Below are 19952 nucleotides of genomic sequence, written 5' to 3' on the forward strand. Positions count from 1 at the left end.
TAAAAGATCGATGGTTTATTTTTCTTTCAAACAAAATTAATTTCATATAAATTTAAAAGTATTTTGATGAAAGAAATGTTTATAAATCACAAAAATTATGATACTAATTAAAGATTGAGAATTATCTTTAACCGAGATCAAACTGTGAACAACATAATTGACACGAGGTGACACGTTAATAGCCGGTAATTATTGGCTATTTGTTTGTGACAAAAAGACTATCACACCTTTTGTTATTGGTTTGAATTGAGAAACTCATGTCTTTTTGAAAAATACTATTACGAAATTTTATATTAAATCAGCTGCTGTTTATTTATTCAAAATAGTTAATTAAAAAGGTAAAACAACAAATAAAACAATATTTTACTGGTTTTATTTTCGAGAAAACAAAAATCGATAGTACTGTGAGACCGATACTGCTCTCCACGGCGGATATAAAATTTATTACCGGTGTCGATGTAAACTCTTTTGTTTTCCATCCACCTCAAAATTGACCAAAAATGTTTTTTTTCCCAGGATTTCGGGCCAAAATCGGGGATGCGCATTATACACGGGTGCGCATTATACATGGGTATCTACGGTAAGTCCAAAAGGGGGCATAATTTGGCCAAAATGCAGGTCAGAGTTATGGGACTTGATGCTATCAACTAGTTTTATAAACCCGAAGACACATGTGAAGTTTCAATTCAATATCTGCATTACTTTTGGGGATAGTAACTTGCATGTAAAACTTTAACCAGGATTTTCTAAGTCCAAAAGGGGGCATAATTTGCTCAAAATACATGTCAGAGTTATGGAACTTGACCCAGTGAGGTTGGTAATTGACCTAAAAAAAGAAAAAATAAGTTTCAAAGCTATATGCCTTTAAATGATAGCTGTATGTACTTGCATGTAAAACTTTAACCAAGGTGTGACGCCGACGCCAGGGTGAGTAGAATAGCTAGACTATTCTTCGAATAGTCGAGCTAAAAATGAAACTGACATACCAACTCTTCCGTAGCAACCATCTGGCAAGCCAATCTGTATGTCTGTTTTAACAAGGGCTTTTCCCTTTGGTGGTATGGCCACATCATAGGCACTGAAACCAGATTGAACATAGACCAGTGAATTTTTTCTTCCCTCCATTTTTCTTAACCTGTGGCTTTCTGATGCGTAAAATATAATTAGACAAACACAAGAAAGTGTGAAATTCAAATCTTTGTCACCTAGTTACAAGATTTTCATCACAACAGGCACAATCATCAGTATCAATCTGCAAGAACTGATACCCACATGCCCTTTTGAATTTGGCACCTGACGAGAAGCAAACAGTTTGCAAGACATAATTATCAAATGATAACTGTGATTTTTAACTGTTACAATTTACAGCAATTTGAAGCAATATGGGGGTTGAAGAATATTATAAATTCTTCAAATTCAAAGGGAGAAAATATTACTTTCTTTTAGGGAAAATATAACACTTTTAGGGAAGAAAAGCTATGAAAATCATAACAGACACAAATTAGTATATATATCCTCGAGAACATAGTAATGATGCACATATGGTTGCTCACAGCCATTAAAACATTTTATAAAATTAATTGACCATTTTACACTAAGTTTTGTTTTCTTATATTTCATGCATCTTTCATCATTCTGATATATTTATATGATTAACTTTCTGTCAATGTTTTCAGAAATTCTAAAACAGCTTCTTGACATAATTATGCATGTAAACAAATATGGCCAAAACGAAAGTACAATGAAACGACGCACCTGACTGGTTTGTTTATTTTCACTCCTCGTGTAACCAGTACATCGAAAATTGTGAAAAGCGGTTCATTAAAGCTTTCCTCGATGCACTTTAGCAGAGTTATCTCGGTAAATATCAATGCATATGTCTATACGACATATTGAGAGAATGTAAAGTTGTTAGGGAGATATATATTTTCGTAAACAAAAACAAGAGGGCCAAATGGCCCTAAGTCGCTCACCTGAGAAACACACCATAACAGTGTAAACATGTTTGACCTGGTGATTTCACGGAAACAAATATTCTGGCCAATTTTCATTAAAACTGGACCAACAAGGAGCTGCGTTCAATAAACGCTTGATGCCCCCAGTGGCATCCTTGTAGATAGATTTTGCACCGAAGTCCAAAATGAGATCAAGGTCAAACGGAGGTCAGGTGATGTTTGAAGATGAGGAATGGTCACGGTTTACATCTGTATTAGTATCAATTCATTCTTGTAAGGGGTATTGATGCTAGACGAAACGGTCCCATTTGGTTAACCAAGAGATGGCCCATATAAAGCAACCCAAGTCCAAAATGAGGTCAAGGTCAAACTGAGGTCACGTGATGTCTGAAGATGAGGAATGGTCACAGGTTACATCTGCATTAGTATCAAGTCATTCTAGTAAGGGGTATTGATGCTAGACGAAACGGTCCCATTTGGTTAACCTCGTAAGGACGGACGAACGAACGGACGGACGGACAATCACTATATGCCTCCCGCATCCCGTGTACGAAATTCAGATTTGAATTAACTAGCCCGTTCGGGCTACCAGATTGGAAATTTTCCAAGCCCGACACCAATTTCACTAGCCCTAACTTTAATACCTTAAAATACATATTTTTTGCACCATATAACATTTTGTTAAAATACAGACATCTCTATGCATGTTTGAAGAAAAGACATACAGTACATGTTTGCCATGTTTTTGAAAAATTTTAACTCTAAATACTCCAGTCCAGATCAGCATCGTCAGAGTCCAAAAGCATCGGACATGACACTCCTTGCCAAAACAAAATCTAAACTGTTACGCCCGATTTTTTAGGATCCGCACTCGCCAATTACTGCAACTAGGACTGTTGACAATTTGCAAGATTTAATAACGAGTGCTGAATACACATTTACACACACACTGATAGCATAATTTAAGCTCCGCCTACTGCAGGTACTTGTGAGATTTCGCGAGAAGTATGAAAGCTAATCAAATTATCCGTTACGCTAGAGATGATTGTATTCAGCCAATTAGCGCTGTGGTTACGTCTTTGACACTGTGTTTGATTGTCAATACGTGAGAGTGCAAAACCAACAATTATTCCATAAGCCGCTTAAAGCGTTTCTCAGTCTGGACGCAGTACTCGTTTAATTAGCATGATTTTTTAAACAAATTAGGAAAATTCGGTAGCCTGGTCGGGCTTGTACCTGCGGAAAATAGGTAGCCCGAGCTGAAATTTGGTAGCCACGGGCTGTCGGACTACCGCGAATTTCGAACACTGCGCATCAGTAGATGCTGGGGGCATAAAAATGTGGTCTCTCAAGTTTAAACAAGTATTTTCTTAGATATGACCTAGTGACCGAATTTTTGACCCATATTCAAACTTGACCTAGATTTTATCAAGGCAATCATTCTGACCAATTTCCATGAAGATCAGATCTCTATCGCATACACAAGGTTTTTCTTTGATTTGACCTAGTGACCTACTTTTTGACTCCAGATAACCCATATTCAAGCTCGACCTAGATTTCATCAGGGCAATCATTCTGACATAAATTTATGATTATCAATTGGAAAATACAGCCTCTATCGCATACACAAGGTTTTTCTTTGATTTGACCTAGTTTTTTACCCCAGATAACCCGTATTCGAACTTGACCTAGATTCCATCAAGGCAATCATTCTGACCAAATCTCATGAAATCCACAGTTAAGCAAGGTGTACTTGTTAAGTAAATTATCGACGTTTTGAAGCACGTGATAAAAAACTGTCTCTTACATTTAACACAATTAACAAAACCAACAAGAGCTGTCACTAACGGTGACAAATGCCCCCGCAGCGCCTTGACCTTTGACCTGGTGACCCCAAAGTCAGTAGGGGTCGTGTACTCAATAAGTACTATCAGCATGTGAAGTTTGAAGGTCCTGGGTGCTGTGGTTCGCAAGTAAAGTGCCTTCATGCAAAAAGTTAACGTTGTGACGAACGAACGTACGGACAGTTGAAAACTAATATGCCTCCCTTCGGGGGCATAAAAACAGTTATATTTCAATTTGTTATTGTCACGCATTGTATAAATTAAGCATGTATACTAGGGCTGTGTATTGAATGGAAAAAATCGATATGATACGTATTGCAATAAAGAAGGATCAATACACGATACGTATTGATGATTCAATACATTACCTAGTAGGACCTATAACTTCAAAGCTACAACATGACGGGTCCAAAGTAATTGCTTGTTTCGGGTAACATGACCGTGAGAAACTGAAAATGTCTAGTTGTGTGGGTTCCTATAAAATTTGAACTCATTTAAATTGTTAAAGAAACGTTAAGATGCAATCTTTTTATCCAATAGTCCAATACATGTATCAGTCTATATTTCAGAACTGTACATTGGGAAAATGCATATATTTCTGCTTAAAGTCGTAAATTTCAACTGAGAACTTTACACTTATGCAAGGCTTTTATTAGTATACCAGATCTTTAAGTTTGTTTTGTTTTTACTTATTTCTTTAATTAAGATTGCTAAAATTTAAACAGCAACACGCGCGGTAACAACATCTGTGTAAATGGAATCCCCGCAACTAAAATTACGTAGCAGGTACGCCTGAAATGGAAAACTACCGGTGTTATGTATGGATTTCATTTCATTTTAGCAGGTAATTTCCAGTTAGTGCGAGAATAAAAATAACAAGAGCTGTCAGTGGACAGCGCGCTTGACTATTCTCAGTGCTTGATAGTATAATATAAGCAATGAGTAAAATTTTAACATTACAATAAGCATATTCTAAGTCGAAAAGGGGCCATAATTCAGTCAAAATGCTTGATAGAGTTGCCTCCTCCTTTTTACAGACTGGGGTCATGATGGTAAACAAGTACGCAAAATATGAAAGCAATATCTCAATGGACTGAATATATCGATACATGAAGAACATGAATATTCAATTCATATTGATATATTGGTATATTGATCCAGCCCTAATGTATACGGCAAAACTCTTTAAATTCAAAAGAAATCTGATTTGGGTTAAATGAATTTGGATTAAAGATAAGACAGTGAGTTTTTGTGATGGCTCGATGTCCGGCGTCTGTTGTCTGTCATCTGTCAACATTTAGCTCAAGTATGCGATAGGGGGCTGTAGTTTTCAACTGATCTTCATGAAATTTTGTCAGAATGATTACAAATGTGGCGTCTAGAGTGTTCACAAGCTTTTCCTTTGACCTGGCCTACTGACCTAGTTTTTGATCCCACATGATCCAAATTCAAACTTGACCTATAGATAATCAAGACAAACATTCCGACCAAATTTCATAAAGATTGAGTCAAAACATTGGCCTCTAGAGTGTTCACAAGCTTTTCCTTTGATCTGGCCTACTGACCTAGCCTTTGATCCAACATGACCCAGTTTTAAACTTGGCCTAGAGACCATCAAGACAAAAATTCTGACCAAATTTTTTAAAGATTGGGTCACAAATGTGGCCTCTAGTGTTCACAAGGCAAATGTTGACGGATGCCAGACACCGACGGACAATGACCTGTCACAATAGCTCACCTTGAGCACTTTGTGCTCTGGTGAGCTAAAAATCCATAGTATATGGTAGTATAATTATGGTGTCTTTGTTAGTAACTTATAAATTTTTTTAAAAACAATCAAATTTTCATATAATGATTTGTAAAATTTCAAACAGCGCGATCTTGATTATTTATTTCTTTCTTAAAGTAAATAAACGATACATACTGTGGTAATAAAATTCAGACTTTTGACCAGAAAGTACAAAAAACACAATTAAAAAATCTTAAATAACAACAAGAGGACCATGATGGTCCTGAATCGCTCACCTCTTCCCACATGACCAAGTTTTGAGTATGACCAGGGTTCTCGCCAGGCTATTATCGCCTGTCGCATGCGACATGCCTTCAGACTTTGAGTTGTATATTCGACATCCCTTATTTCCCCCGTCATCCCTTAATTGCCGAAGCGACATGTCATAAAATCATCCCAATAAACACCCCGATTAATTCGATAGTGTATTCGAAAAGCTTCCACGTGCTACCCGATAGTTTAGGTAAAGCGATGCCAGTAACCAATGACAGCTTCCTATATGTGGAACGTGTGACGTAAATTTCATCGTAGCTCCGCCTTTAAATCCTTTGACAGGCGGTATCTTGTGATGTGTACATGAAAGTGACTGTTTTCGCAAGTTTTAAGATTATACATGTCATTAGATATAATGACAGATGATTCAACAATTATCGTCCGAATGTTTTTCGCAATCAAGGAAAGACAATGTAAGGAATTAAGTCAAAAATTGTTCAACACGGTAAAATGCTTTTGAACAATTATCGCCGTAATATTAATGTTTTTCACATGTATGAAATGTGTTTTCTCGGGCCGAATATCGAAAAGAAAATGCAAGAATTAATGTTTTCTGCCGTCACTTTCAAAATAGTACTTGTAGAGAAAAGTTTGAAATACCCTCCGTGCATTATTTCATCACGAACGGACACTTTGGTAGAACCACCGACCTTCCGTAAGCCAGCTGGATGGCTTCCTCACATGAAGAATTCAACGCCCCTAGTGAGGCTCGAACCCACGTCGATGAGGGGCAAGTGATTAGAAGCCAGCGACCTTAACCGCTCGGCCACAATTTCAGAATCCCTCCCAGCCACGCCAAATGGCCAAAGGAAATCGGGCATTGATCCAAAATGGAAACCTGCGTTTCCCTGGATGACAGTCTCAGATTGTGTTGTTTTACATGTATGTACAACAAACAGTTGACATTTTCAAAAACTTAAAATGGATAAGTTTTCAGCAAATAAACTCCGCAGAAATAGAAGACATAAACTTTAAAATACAAATAGATCTGTGTGCAGTGCTAAAATTGTGTTGTTTTATGTACAATAAAATAGTAAATGAACATTTTTAGCAACTTAAAATTGATGAACTTTTAATTGTCATTCAGCAGATAACTCCATAGGATTTTTATGACCTAATATCTTTTGTTGTTGTACATGTAAATGATGCTTATTAATCACTGAAAATAACACTATGTTTTTCACTCTGAAATGCACCAAAATGAGTTGTAGTAACACAAAATTTTCTGGGGTGACCCCCATACCCCCCATGCAGGAGGGGACACCCCTCCCGCACCCACCCCTTTGCTCGTCAAAAAATATCCTTCTGCAACATCCCTTCAGAAAATCCTGGCTAGAACCCTGATGACGTCGTTTTTTCTATTATTTGACATAGTGACCTAGTTTTTGAGCTCATGTGACCCAGTTTTGAACTTGACCTAGATATTATCAAGATAAAAACTCTGACCAATTTTCAAGAAGATCCATTGAAAAATATGGTCTCTAGAGAGGTCACAAGGTTTTTCTATTATTTGACCTATTGACCTAGTTTTCGAAGGTACGTGACCCTGTTTTGAATTTTACCTAGATATCATCAAGGTGAACATTCTCACTAATTTTCATGAACATTTCATGAAAAATATGGCCTCTAGAGAGGTCACAAGGTTTTTCTATTTTTATACTTTCTGGCCTAGTTTTTGACCGCATGTGACCCAGTTTCGAAACTGACATAGATATCATCAAGGTGAACATTCAGATCAATTTTCATGAAGATCCATTGAAAAATATGGCCTCTAGAGAGGTCAAAAGATTTTAATAATTTTAGACCTACTGACCTAGTTTTTGACCGCAGTTGACCCAGTTTCAAACTTGACCTAGATATCATCAAGATGAACATTCAGACCAACTTTCATACAGATCCCATGAAAAGTATGGCCTCTAGAGAGGTCACAAGGTTTTTTTATTATTTGACCTACTGACCTAGTTGTTTAAGGTACGTGACCCAGTTTCAAACTTGACCTAGATATTATCAAGGTGAACATTCTGACCAATTTTTATGGAGATCCATTCACAAGTATGGCCTCTAGAGAGGTCACAAGGTTTTTCTATTTTTAGACCTACTGACCTAGTTTTTGACCGCACTTGACCCTTTTTCGAACTTGACCTAGATATCATCAAGATGAACATTCAGACCAACTTTCATACAGATCCTATGAAAAATATGGCCTCTAGAGAGGTCACAAGGTTTTTCTATTATTTGACCTACTGACCTAGTTTTTGATGGCACCTGACCCACTTTCGAAATTGACCTAGATATCATCAAGATGAACATTCCGACCAACTTTCATACAGATCCCATGAAAAATATGGCCTCTAGAGAGGTCACAAGGTTTTTCTATTATTTGACCTACTGACCTAGTTTTTGACTGCACTTGACCCACTTTCGAACTTGACCTAGATATCATTAAGGTGAACATTCTGACCAATTTTCATGAAGATCTCATGAAATATATGGCCTCTAGAGAGGTCACAAGGTTTTTCTATTTTTAGACCTACTGACCTAGTTTTTGACCGCACGTGACCCAGTTTCGAACTTGACCTAGATATCATCAAGATGAACATTCAGACCAACTTTCATACAGATCCCATGAAAAATGTGGCCTTTAGAGAGGTCACAAGGTCTTTCTATTATTTGACCTACTGACCTAGTTTTTGATGGCACGTGACCCAGTTTCGAACTTGACCTAGATATCATCAAGATGAACGTTCTGACCAATTTTCATGAAGATCTTATGAAATATATGGCCTCTAGAGAGGTCACAAGGTTTTTCTATTTTTAGACCTACTGACCTAGTTTTTGATGGCATGTGACCCAGTTTCGAACTTGACCTAGATATCATCAAGGTGAACATTCTGACCAATTTTCATGAAGATCTTGTGAAATATATGGCCTCTAGAGAGGTCACAAGGTTTTTCTATTTTTAGACCTACTGACCTAGTTTTTGAAGGCACGTGACCCAGTTTCGAACTTGACCTAGATATCATCAAGATGAACATTCTGACCAACTTTCATAAAGATCCCATGAAAAATATGACCTCTAGAGTGGTCACAAGCAAAAGTTTACGGACGCACACACGGACGACGGACACCGCGCGATCACAAAAGCTCACCTTGTCACTTTGTGACAGGTGAGCTAAAAATGTGGCAGCAATTTAAATACCTGGAGTAAAACGATTTTTGGCAAACAGATTTCTGTTAGTGCGGCAGAATAGGTTACGTGACCTCGTGAACGTAAATAGAAATGTGGTTTTAAAATAAAGCAGTATGGTGTCGTTGCAGTTTTTAGTAAGTTTTAGATGAATCTTTGTACATGTATTTTTTGACAGACATTTTGTTAGATATTCTTCTCAAACAATAATGTAAATTCCTTGAGGGCAAATAGGTCACAGAGGTAGGATTATCCACTATCATCGTTTGACACAGTTACATGTCAGTTTATTCGGGATATTGCACATTCGCTTTTAAAAAATTAAAGAAAATTTTTTTTATTTATTTCCTCTCAACAATTTAAGGAACCGAGAAAGTACGATCAGATAGTGATGTGTCACATGGCGCGAAAACATGACGTAATGCCATGACAATCTCGGGCAACTATACCGCTTTGATCTCCGCTTCAGATGACATAATAACCGACACACTTCTTTTAGCTCTTTGAGGGGGGTGTTAATTGATGATGAAAACAAGGCCAATTACTTACTTTATCAACAGAATAATTACAGATAATTGTTAGTTTTTTTTTTCTCTTTCAACAAAAGTCGGATGGATGATGATCATTGTGTCCACATTCTGGGACATTTTTCTGGATATCAGATTGCTACAGTTCTTCCATTTTTAATTATTTAAGAAATAACTCCTGTTTCTTTGAGTCATATGGAGTTATGACGTCTACAACATCACAATTTATGTGCTAGAATTGGAGGTCCACTGAAGTCTAGAGCAGGTCTACTAGATTTTAGCAGTTGGTGGACCTGCTGGCAACTGCTGAGAAAAGTTAAGGTTGAGGCCTGAAGTATAACAGTTATTGCAATCAGAATAGTTGGAATATCAAGGATGTGTTTGTATGATTTATTAATGTAAATATATATTTGTGGAGGGAAAAATTTCACTAATTCACACATTTGACGCACATTTCATGAAAGTGTTTAATCCCCAGCTAGAAAGCAGGCTAGGCCAACTTCCCCCCAGTGTCGCCCACCTCCCTACCCTAGAGCAGTTTAGTGCTGCAGTTTGCAGCCTTGAACACGCCTCGCCCTAGTTATCCTGCAAACTCAAGTTTTAACCTTTTTATATCACCAAAGTTATTTTTTAGTTTCTTCCACTCTAAATTTTTATCACTATATTCTTTCTCTTTTTGATTTTGACGCGCAAAATGCCTACGTTCCCGCAAGGTGTTTGACGTCTACGGAAGATAGATAGAGGTGTCCGGTTACCGGATGAAATGTGCTTCGAATGCGTTTGACTGCATCTGTATGTGTAGTCCAAATAATTGTACTCGAGAGTTGAATATCGTTATATTATTTTGACTTGTCGATATCCGCTTCCGAGTACAAACCAGAAAAGGTAAAGAATGTGGTAGCACTGTCCTCTTCTTTGCGTAAGTAACACCCAATGGAATCCGTTGGGCGGGAATTATGTTATAATAATGCAACGGATAAAAAAAAGAAATACATACATAGAAAGCCTGTAATTTTTCCTTTTCAATGATGTATATATTACCGAGATTTCTTGAGAAAAATTCAAACTATGGCAGTTAAAAAAAATGCCAAGGTTTAACACGAGTGTATTACATATTGGAAAATGGCCGATCACCGGTAAACACATTACTACACGAAGCGTTTTCATTGGTCACGCCTCCGACTGTCATTACATGAAGACGACTGAAACGTTAGAGGTTTAAATTTTTTACAACAGAAATTCTTGATAAATATGTCCTGTTCTTATGTTTTTTATTTACTATTTATGATTTAAAACAACAGGTAAGCAGTTAGGGCTAAAGAAAAATTGTGACTACTGATAAATCGTAATTTCAATTGACCACAGTTTCCACCACAGTTTTGATTGTTTCTGGTTGAGACCTCTAGGTAGACAACGTAAAATATCAAAATGTAAACAGGGCCCTTGTTTGCCGATTTTTGGGGCCGAAATTCGGCCCCATTCCCCCCTCGAAATAGTATGTTTTTTTCCCCCCAAGTACAGAAAAATTCCCCCTCGAAAGAACAAAAAAATCAAGAAAAAATCGATACCCGATAGTCTTAGGAGCCCGGGTCCGGGAGATTTTCAAAAGACGCTCAAAGGACCCGGCATGATAATTGCCTGTGCGTCACTCGGGACCCGGAGACATTTTCCTTTGATAATCAGTCATTTCCTAAAGTAAAACTATGTCCACGATAAACACGTGTATTCAAAATAAACACTCGCGGTCATGCCCTCCTGCCTTTGATCTTCTGCTAAATTCCCGCCCTTTATCCTGTGGACATGCCACGCTGATTTTTCTTTATCAGCAAGTTACGTCACGGCGAGTGCACATAGGTAATGAGAATCAATGAAGTGTTAACATTAATTGATAAAGCGTTACCCGTATTGAGCCTGCATACTGTCAAAAAAGGCGCCAATTATTAAATTATCGTAATTAAGCGACCAGCTGAATACCGAGCACGTGAAAAGTGTCCTGCAAGATTTCTTCATGCAAACTTTAAATTAGATCATTGTTTAATGATTGTACCTTAACTTCAACGAGAAAATCCACAAATTTAAATGAATTTGGAAAGTAAAAATAAGTTTAGAATGTCCATTCACGATTCTAATTACACCCGATGACATATGCAATTTTTCCAAAATTCACTAAAAAAACTTGACTTTCAATGCAATTTTTTAATGAAAAGCAGCATCATTATTTGAGGAACTATCTCTGGTTTACCTTAGTGGACCAAGTAACTGGCAAAAAACAACATTTCAGACGACATTCCAAAAGTGTACCAGTATCCGGATAGTACGTTTTTGGATACATTTTTACAGAGTGTTTTAGCACTTTTCTGCTAGATCTAACAAACAAAAATATTGAAGAAAAACCTCATCAAATTAAAATGAATTTTGATAAAAATTTATTTAAAATATGAGATGACCTGAAACAGAAATTGTTATTATGCTGTAACATGTTCTTGGTTGTAGTAGCTATTAATTACGTAGTATTACTTTATAAGAAAATATAGTCAATTGTATCGATGTGTTGGGGCAGGACTCTTGTATTTTGAAAAAGGACCCTTCGAAATTTGGACCCAAGGGTCCCGGGACTCTTGGGTTTTCAGGTCTAGTGGAACCCCTGGTTTTACTGATCCGTATAATACGCTCGTTTTTCAGTTCCCCGGATGCGTGTATGCAAAGTTACTTCTCTTTGAAAAAAAATGTTGCATAATGCACATCATACAGTAAAAAGATCACGGATGCAACTGGGGCGAAATGCGCAAAAATAGATTTGCTTTTTAAGCAGCATGCTCTCAAAAAACAAACTACTGTCACGGACACCGCTGTTTAGATCAGGGCCAGACATGCACAATCAGGTAGATACGATGAAGGGAAGCCCTGCTCCGGCTTCTGCTGAGACAATGTCCGTGGATACTGCTAGTGCTTCCGTTAATGACGACATGTGAACCTCGATTGGATGTCACCTAACTGATTTAATAAAAGAAAATAAAAGTTGCCTGTTTTCAATAGATTATGTTCTGTACAATACTTCTTATATATTCACATTAGTTTGATATCTGTAATACTCAATTGACCTTAATTTAAGGGGTTATGATCAGATGTCATATCTCCAGAATGAATTCCCCCCTCCCTTGAAAACGACGCAAAATTCCCCCCTCCAAGGGCCCCGGCCCCAATCCCCCAAAATGTAGAGAGGGCCCTGGTAAAATCGGTCTGCCCGAGGTCCCATTATTTAGACTATTGTATGTGATGCTGTCAAACTTGACCATTATTTCATGACCTGTATACTTAAAACTTGTGCACAAAAAAACTAAATCCACGCGGTGTAACCTTTAGGAGCCGAACAAATGGCCATATATGGGTAAAACTTACGAGTAAGTTTTGCCTGAGGGGAATAAATCTTGATCTTCTAGACGCTTGGAACTATTTTTTATGCGCATTAATAATGTGTTATTAGGTTTTATTATATATCGATATATACTTCATATATTTTCTTCTATATATGTTTCTAATCCATATCTTCATGGTATTTGTTAATTACGATTTTTTTTGTTTCTAACCTATACATGTATGTACTGTACACGATTAACGTTTACCGTATCTACACGCCATATTGCGCAAGCGATAAAACCAATTAATTTAACGTTTACCGTATCTACACGCCATATTGCACAAGCGATAAAACCAATTAATAACTTTGCATGACTGTGTACTGTTTACAATGAACAATGTAAAAGTCGATTTATTTTAACTATTACTGATATTTAATCCGTTCTTTAGTTTTTTATTCAAAAGTATTATTTTAGAAAATTGGTGTTATAAATTTTAAGTTATTCTAAAGTATTACATGCAACAAAAACAATTTATATATTTTGCTTTGTTATTTATATTGTTATCATTCACCTGTATATTCTTATATTTCAGTTTATTCATTCTTTTATAATATACCTTACGTCTGTTATTCTTTTATAATGCATAAACAAATGTTTCGCATTTTAATATATAGATCTATAACACCTTCCTGAAATATTCTTTCGTATTATAAAACTTTTAGCCTACCACCGAATATTGTCGCAGTCATTTAAGAAAAAATTTCACTCAATCGCCGAAAATGTAATATGTTGACACAATAAAGAAACTTATTTCATAATAACCTGATTACTTTATAGTAGTGTTATAGAAATGTATAAAGTGTATACAGTATAAAGGTGTTAATACCTCCGCGAAGGATTATCGCTTTTACATATTTAACTGTACTTTGAATATAAATGCTTACAATTACACAGGGTCTGTAAGTTTTACCCATAGTATTATATAGAGCGACGAAAATTTTTTCAACACTACTAGAAATGCAATGCCCAGCGAGGGAAGTTTCTCCCGGGAGAAGGGTTTCTCTTGGGGCTCTTTATACCAGAAAAAGGGGCTACGGAATACTTTTGGGGGTTGTGAAGTGTATTAAAATGCATATTGACGGAAATTTTGCATACCAAAAGAGATAACTCTTACATAAACGTAAATTTTACATGAGTTATCTTTTTACGATTTTTCATATTTTATAAAGAGATAACTCCTTCAACCACAAGCGTTTAAGAGTTGTCTCTTTATGCATGTAACTTATCCTCGGCATATTATATACAGAAATTGAAATATACACTGAGTTATTTAAAATGTTCAATATTTTTATTAAATTACTGGCAATTCATGACATATATATCACTTTTCTGAAATGTTCGATAACATCATCAATCAATTATAACGGATTATTGTCGTATTAGAAGGTAGAAAGTTTTTTTCCAATACCTTACAATCTTTGTATATAGAGTTATTACATTTTATACCTTACAATAAACATCGCTGATTACTTTGTTACGATTATGTGAATAGTGTAAAATATTTTTAATGTTTTTATAACCTTACTACACAATTATCTGTATGAACTTTGTAACTGTAACTTAAATAGATGAATCAACTTTTCTGAAATACAGTATTTGTATAATGATCGATATTATAAACGTAGTGCAGTATAATCCAATGTGTACAATACATGTTTATTACTGTTATAATGTCTGATTGACAGAAAATGGTAAATATTATACGCTGTATTTCAGAAAAGTGGATTATAGAATTTCATACAATATTATATAACTGTTAAATTATTATAAACTTATGGCTGACAAAGCATTCCATTGAAAAGTTATATTACCCAGAGTATTATATAGAGCGACGATAATTTTTTTTCAACGATGATTATATATATTGCCTTGCGAGGGACGTTCCTCCCCGGAGAAGGGTTTCTTTTTGGGATGTTTGCATTAGAAAAAGGGGCGGAATACTTTTGGAGGTAATCAAGTGCCTTAAAATGCGTGTTTTATGGACAACTTCGATGCAAAGGGAGACAACTCTTACACTTTGTAAATTTCACATGAGTTATGTCTTTACGATTTTGCAAAACATTTATAAAGAGATAACTCTTCCATTGTTATATATGCATGAGTTATCTCTTTATGTTTTACATCTGCGCAACACATATTTTGCTTTCACTTTGTACAGAAATAAAATGAATCAGTGCTTAAATATACATAAGGACTGTAAGTTTTACCCATAGTATTATATAGAGAGACGAAATTTTTTCTTTTCATGTATGAATATTTATATTGCCTTGCGAGGGAAGTTCCTCCCGGGAGAAGGGTTTCTCTTGGGGATCTTTGCATCAGAAAAAGGGGCTACGGAATACTTTTTGGGGTAGTCAAGTGTCTTAAATTGCGTGTTTTATGGACAACTTCAATGCAAAGGTAGATAACTCTTACACTTTGAAAATTTGACATGAGTTATCTCTTTACGATTTTGCATATTTTCTAAAGAGATAACTCTTCCATTGTTATGTATGCATGAGTTATCTCTTTATGTTTTACATCTTACCAACACATACTTTGCTTTCATTTTGTACAGATTTAAAATGATTCAGTGCATATATATACGTAAAGTCTGTAAGTTTTACCCATAGTATTATATAGAGAGACGAATTTTTTTTTCATGTATGATTATTTATAATGCCTTGCGAGGGTAGTTCCTCCCGGGAGAAGGGTTTCTCTTGGGGATCTTTGCATCAGAAAAAGGGGCTACGGAATACTTTTTGGGGTAGTCAAGTGTCTTAAATTGCGTGTTTTATGAAAATTTTCCATGACAAGGGAGACAACTCTTACATTTTGTAAATTTAACATGAGTTATCTCTTTACGATTTTGCATTTTTAAAAAGAGATAACTCTTCCATTGTTAGGTATGCAAGAGTTATCTCTTTATGTTTTTCATCTTACCAACACATACTTTGCTTTCACTTTGTACAGAATAAAAAAGTTTCAGTGCATATATATACGTAAAGTCTGTAAGTTTTACCCATAGTATTATATAGAGAAACGAAATTTTTTTTCATGTATGATTATTTATATTGCCTTGCGAGGGAAGTTCCTCCCGGGAGAAGGGTTTCTCTTGGGGATCTTTGCATCAGAAAAAGGGGCTACGGAATGCTTTTTAGGGTAGTCAAGTGTCTTAAATTGCGTGTTTTATGGACAATTTCCATGACAAGGGAGACAACTGTTACATTTTGTAAATTTAACATGAGTTATCTCTTTACGATTTTGCATTTTTAAAAAGAGATAACTCTGTAATTGTTAGGTATGCAAGAGTTATCTCTTTATGTTTTTCATCTTACCAACACATACTTTGCTTTCACTTTGTACAGAATAAAAAAGTTTCAGTGCATATATATACGTAAAGTCTGTAAGTTTTACCCATAGTATTATATAGAGAGACGAAATTTTTTTTCATGTATGATTATTTATATTGCCTTGCGAGGGAAGTTCCTCCCGGGAGAAGGGTTTCTCTTGGGGATCTTTGCATCAGAAAAAGGGGCTACGGAATGCTTTTTGGGGTAGTCAAGTGTCTTGAAATGCGTGTTTTATGAACAATTTCCATGACAAGGGAGACAACTGTTACATTTTGTAAATTTAACATGAGTTATCTCTTTACGATTTTGCATTTTTAAAAAGAGATAACTCTTCCATTGTTAGGTATGCAAGAGTTATCTCTTTATGTTTTTCATCTAACCAACACATACTTTGCTTTCACTTTGTACAGAATAAAAAAGTTTCAGTGCATATATATATATACGTAAAGTCTGTAAGTTTTACCCATAGTATTATATAGAGAGACGAATTGTTTTTCATGTATGATTATTTATATTGCCTTGCGAGGGAAGTTCCTCCCGGGAGAAGGGTTTCTCTTGGGGGATCTTTGCATCAGAAAAAGGGGCTACGGAATTCTTTTTGGGGTAGTCAAGTGTCTTAAATTGCGTGTTTTATGGACAATTTCCATGACAAGGGAGACAACTGTTACATTTTGTAAATTTAACATGAGTTATCTCTTTACGATTTTGCATTTTTAAAAAGAGATAACTCTTCCATTGTTAGGTATGCAAGAGTTATCTCTTTATGTTTTTCATCTTACCAACACATACTTTGCTTTCACTTTGTACAGAATAAAAAAGTTTCAGTGCATATATATACGTAAAGTCTGTAAGTTTTACCCATAGTATTATATAGAGAGACGAACTTTTTTTCTTGTATGATTATTTATATTGCCTTGCGAGGGAAGTTAATCCCGGGAGAAGGGTTTCTCTTGGGGATCTTTGCATCAGAAAAAGGGGCTACGGAATACTTTTTGGGGTAGTCAAGTGTCTTAAAATGCTTGTTTTATGGACAAATTCGATGCAAAGGGAGACAACTCTTACAATTTGTTAATTTGACATGAGTTATCTCTTTACGATTTTGCAAGTCATAAATGTAAAAATGAAAGAGTTATATATTTAAGAAAATATGCAAAATCGTAAAGAGATAACTCATGTCAAATTTACAAAGTGTAAGAGTTGTCTCCCTTTTCATGGAAATTGTCCATAAAACACGCATTTTAAGACACTTGACTACCCCAAAAAGTATTCCGTAGCCCCTTTTTCTGATGCAAAGATCCCCAAGAGAAACCCTTCTCCCGGGAGGAACTTCCCTCGCAAGGCAATATATATAATCATAGTTGAAAAATAAATATCGTCGCTCTATATAATACTATGGGTAAAACTTACAGACTTTACGTATATATATGCACTGAAACTTTTAAAATATGTACAAAGTTAAAGCAAAGTATGTGTTGGTAAGATGTAAAACATAAAGAGATAACTCTTGCATACCTAACAATTACAGAGTTATCTCTTTTTAAAAATGCAAAATCGTAAAGAGATAACTCATGTTAAATTTACAAAATGTAAGAGTTGTCTCCCTTGTCATGGAAAATTTTCATAAAACACGCAATTTAAGACACTTGACTACCCCAAAAAGCATTCCGTAGCCCCTTTTTCTGATGCAAAGATTCCCAAGAGAAACCCTTCTCCCGGGAGGAACTTCCCTCGCAAGGCAATATAAATAATCATACATGAAAAAAATATTCGTCTCTCTATATAATACTATGGGTAAAACTTACAGACTTTACGTATATATATGCACTGAAACTTTTAAAATATGTACAAAGTTAAAGCAAAGTATGTGTTGGTAAGATGTAAAACATAAAGAGATAACTCTTGCATACCTAACAATTACAGAGTTATCTCTTTTTAAAAATGCAAAATCGTAAAGAGATAACTCATGTTAAATTTACAAAATGTAAGAGCTGTCTCCCTTGTCATGGAAAATTTTCATAAAACACGCATTTTAAGACACTTGACTACCCCAAAAAGCATTCCGTAGCCCCTTTTTCAGATGCAAAGATCCCCAAGAGAAACCCTTCTCCCGGGAGGAACTTCCCTCGCAAGGCAATATATATAATCATAGTTGAAAAAGAAATATCGTCGCTCTATATAATACTATGGGTAAAACTTACACACTTTACGTATATATATGCACTGAAACTTTTTTAATCTGTACAAAGTTAAAGCAAAGTATGTGTTGGTAAGATGTAAAACATAAAGAGATAACTCTTGCATACCTAACAAAGGAAGAGTTATCTCTTTATTATTTTTTTGCAATATCGTAAAGACATAACTCATGTCAAATTTACAAACTGGAAGAGTTGTGTCCCTTTGCCTCTATTTTGTCCATAAAACACGCATTTTAAGACACTGGGCTAACCACAAATGAATATTTTGTCTGTATAAAGCATTGTATGGCACAATTTAATAATAACTTAACAGTAATACAATATTGTAAGGAATAATACAATCCACTTTTCTGAAATACAGCGTTTATTAATTTACCATTTGTTTAATCAGGCATTACAACACTAATAAACATTAAATGCACAACTAGGTTTATGCTGTGCTTCCTATATATTATAGATCATTATACACATACTGTACTTCAGAAAAGTTGATTAATCTATTTTAGACATTTCACAACATTAGCAGTCATAACTGATATATTTGGATATTTTATAATATTGTTCAAAACAATGTTATCCACTTTTCTGAAATACTGCTTATTAATTCCCTATATTTTCTATCAGGCATTATAACACTAATAAACATGTATTGTACACGTAGGTTTATGATGTGCTACCTTATTTAATACATATCAATATAAAAATACTGTATTTCAGAAAAGTTTATTAATGTGTTTTATTCATTTCACAATATTAACAGTCATAACTGATATATATATACAGTAGATATTATTATTTCTTTTAACATTTTATTGCAAGTTTAATAGTAATATCTCATCGGCGTATGAATGAAGTGAAATATATGAACGGAAGAAAGTAGTTCCAGGCGTATGAATGCATAAGCGTCTACGTGATCCAGATTAAGAAAAAAGGTAAAACTCTCTCGTAAGTTTTACCCATATTATGCCGAACAAATTTCTCACCTGTACAAATCATAGCCAGCAGCCAATTTAGAACCACGTGTAGGTGTAAAAGCTTTAGATGTCAGTTTTGCGAACCGTAACATAACTGAATCCAACGGCATTTTGCACAACCTTTTGCTCTCTGGCTCAACAGATTCCACTTGGGTTTCCACTTCTACTGGCATTGTTACGATATATTTTGTTTGTGTTTTCAACTGTGGCGGAATTTAATTGACGCGGGAAAATTGCAGACTGGTTACCCGTTCAATAGCGGAAAGGTCAATTCAGTAAGACTAAATATCGGAATGATATTTTTGCACGGAAAGGGCTAGTCATAGCCTCTATGCCGTCTAAACAGCTGATCGCATGTATTGACATGCTGCCGTTTGACGTCATAGGCCACTCCTTTCAAAAAATGTCAATATAAGAAGGAGAATTTAGAATGTGCAATGCAACTCCATGCAAGGAT

At 35.4% G+C, this 19952-nt stretch overlaps 1 protein-coding gene across 1 annotated transcript in view; it reads right to left on the bottom strand.

The window, feature by feature from the left end:
• The window catches only part of LOC123542210 (deoxyuridine 5'-triphosphate nucleotidohydrolase-like), a 33444-nt gene extending 13708 nt beyond the window's left edge, over positions 1-19736 (bottom strand). The window contains exons 1-2 of the mRNA XM_045327918.2: positions 19505-19736; positions 987-1078 (exon numbers count right to left, since the gene is read on the bottom strand). Coding sequence (XP_045183853.2) covers positions 987-1078; positions 19505-19668 — 256 coding nt within the window. The 5' untranslated portion in view covers positions 19669-19736. The remainder of the gene's footprint in view (positions 1-986; positions 1079-19504) is intronic.
• Positions 19737-19952: the final 216 nt, after the last annotated feature.

Source organism: Mercenaria mercenaria, chromosome 19 (genome assembly GCF_021730395.1).
Source record: "Mercenaria mercenaria strain notata chromosome 19, MADL_Memer_1, whole genome shotgun sequence".
Classification (NCBI taxonomy): domain Eukaryota; kingdom Metazoa; phylum Mollusca; class Bivalvia; order Venerida; family Veneridae; genus Mercenaria; species Mercenaria mercenaria.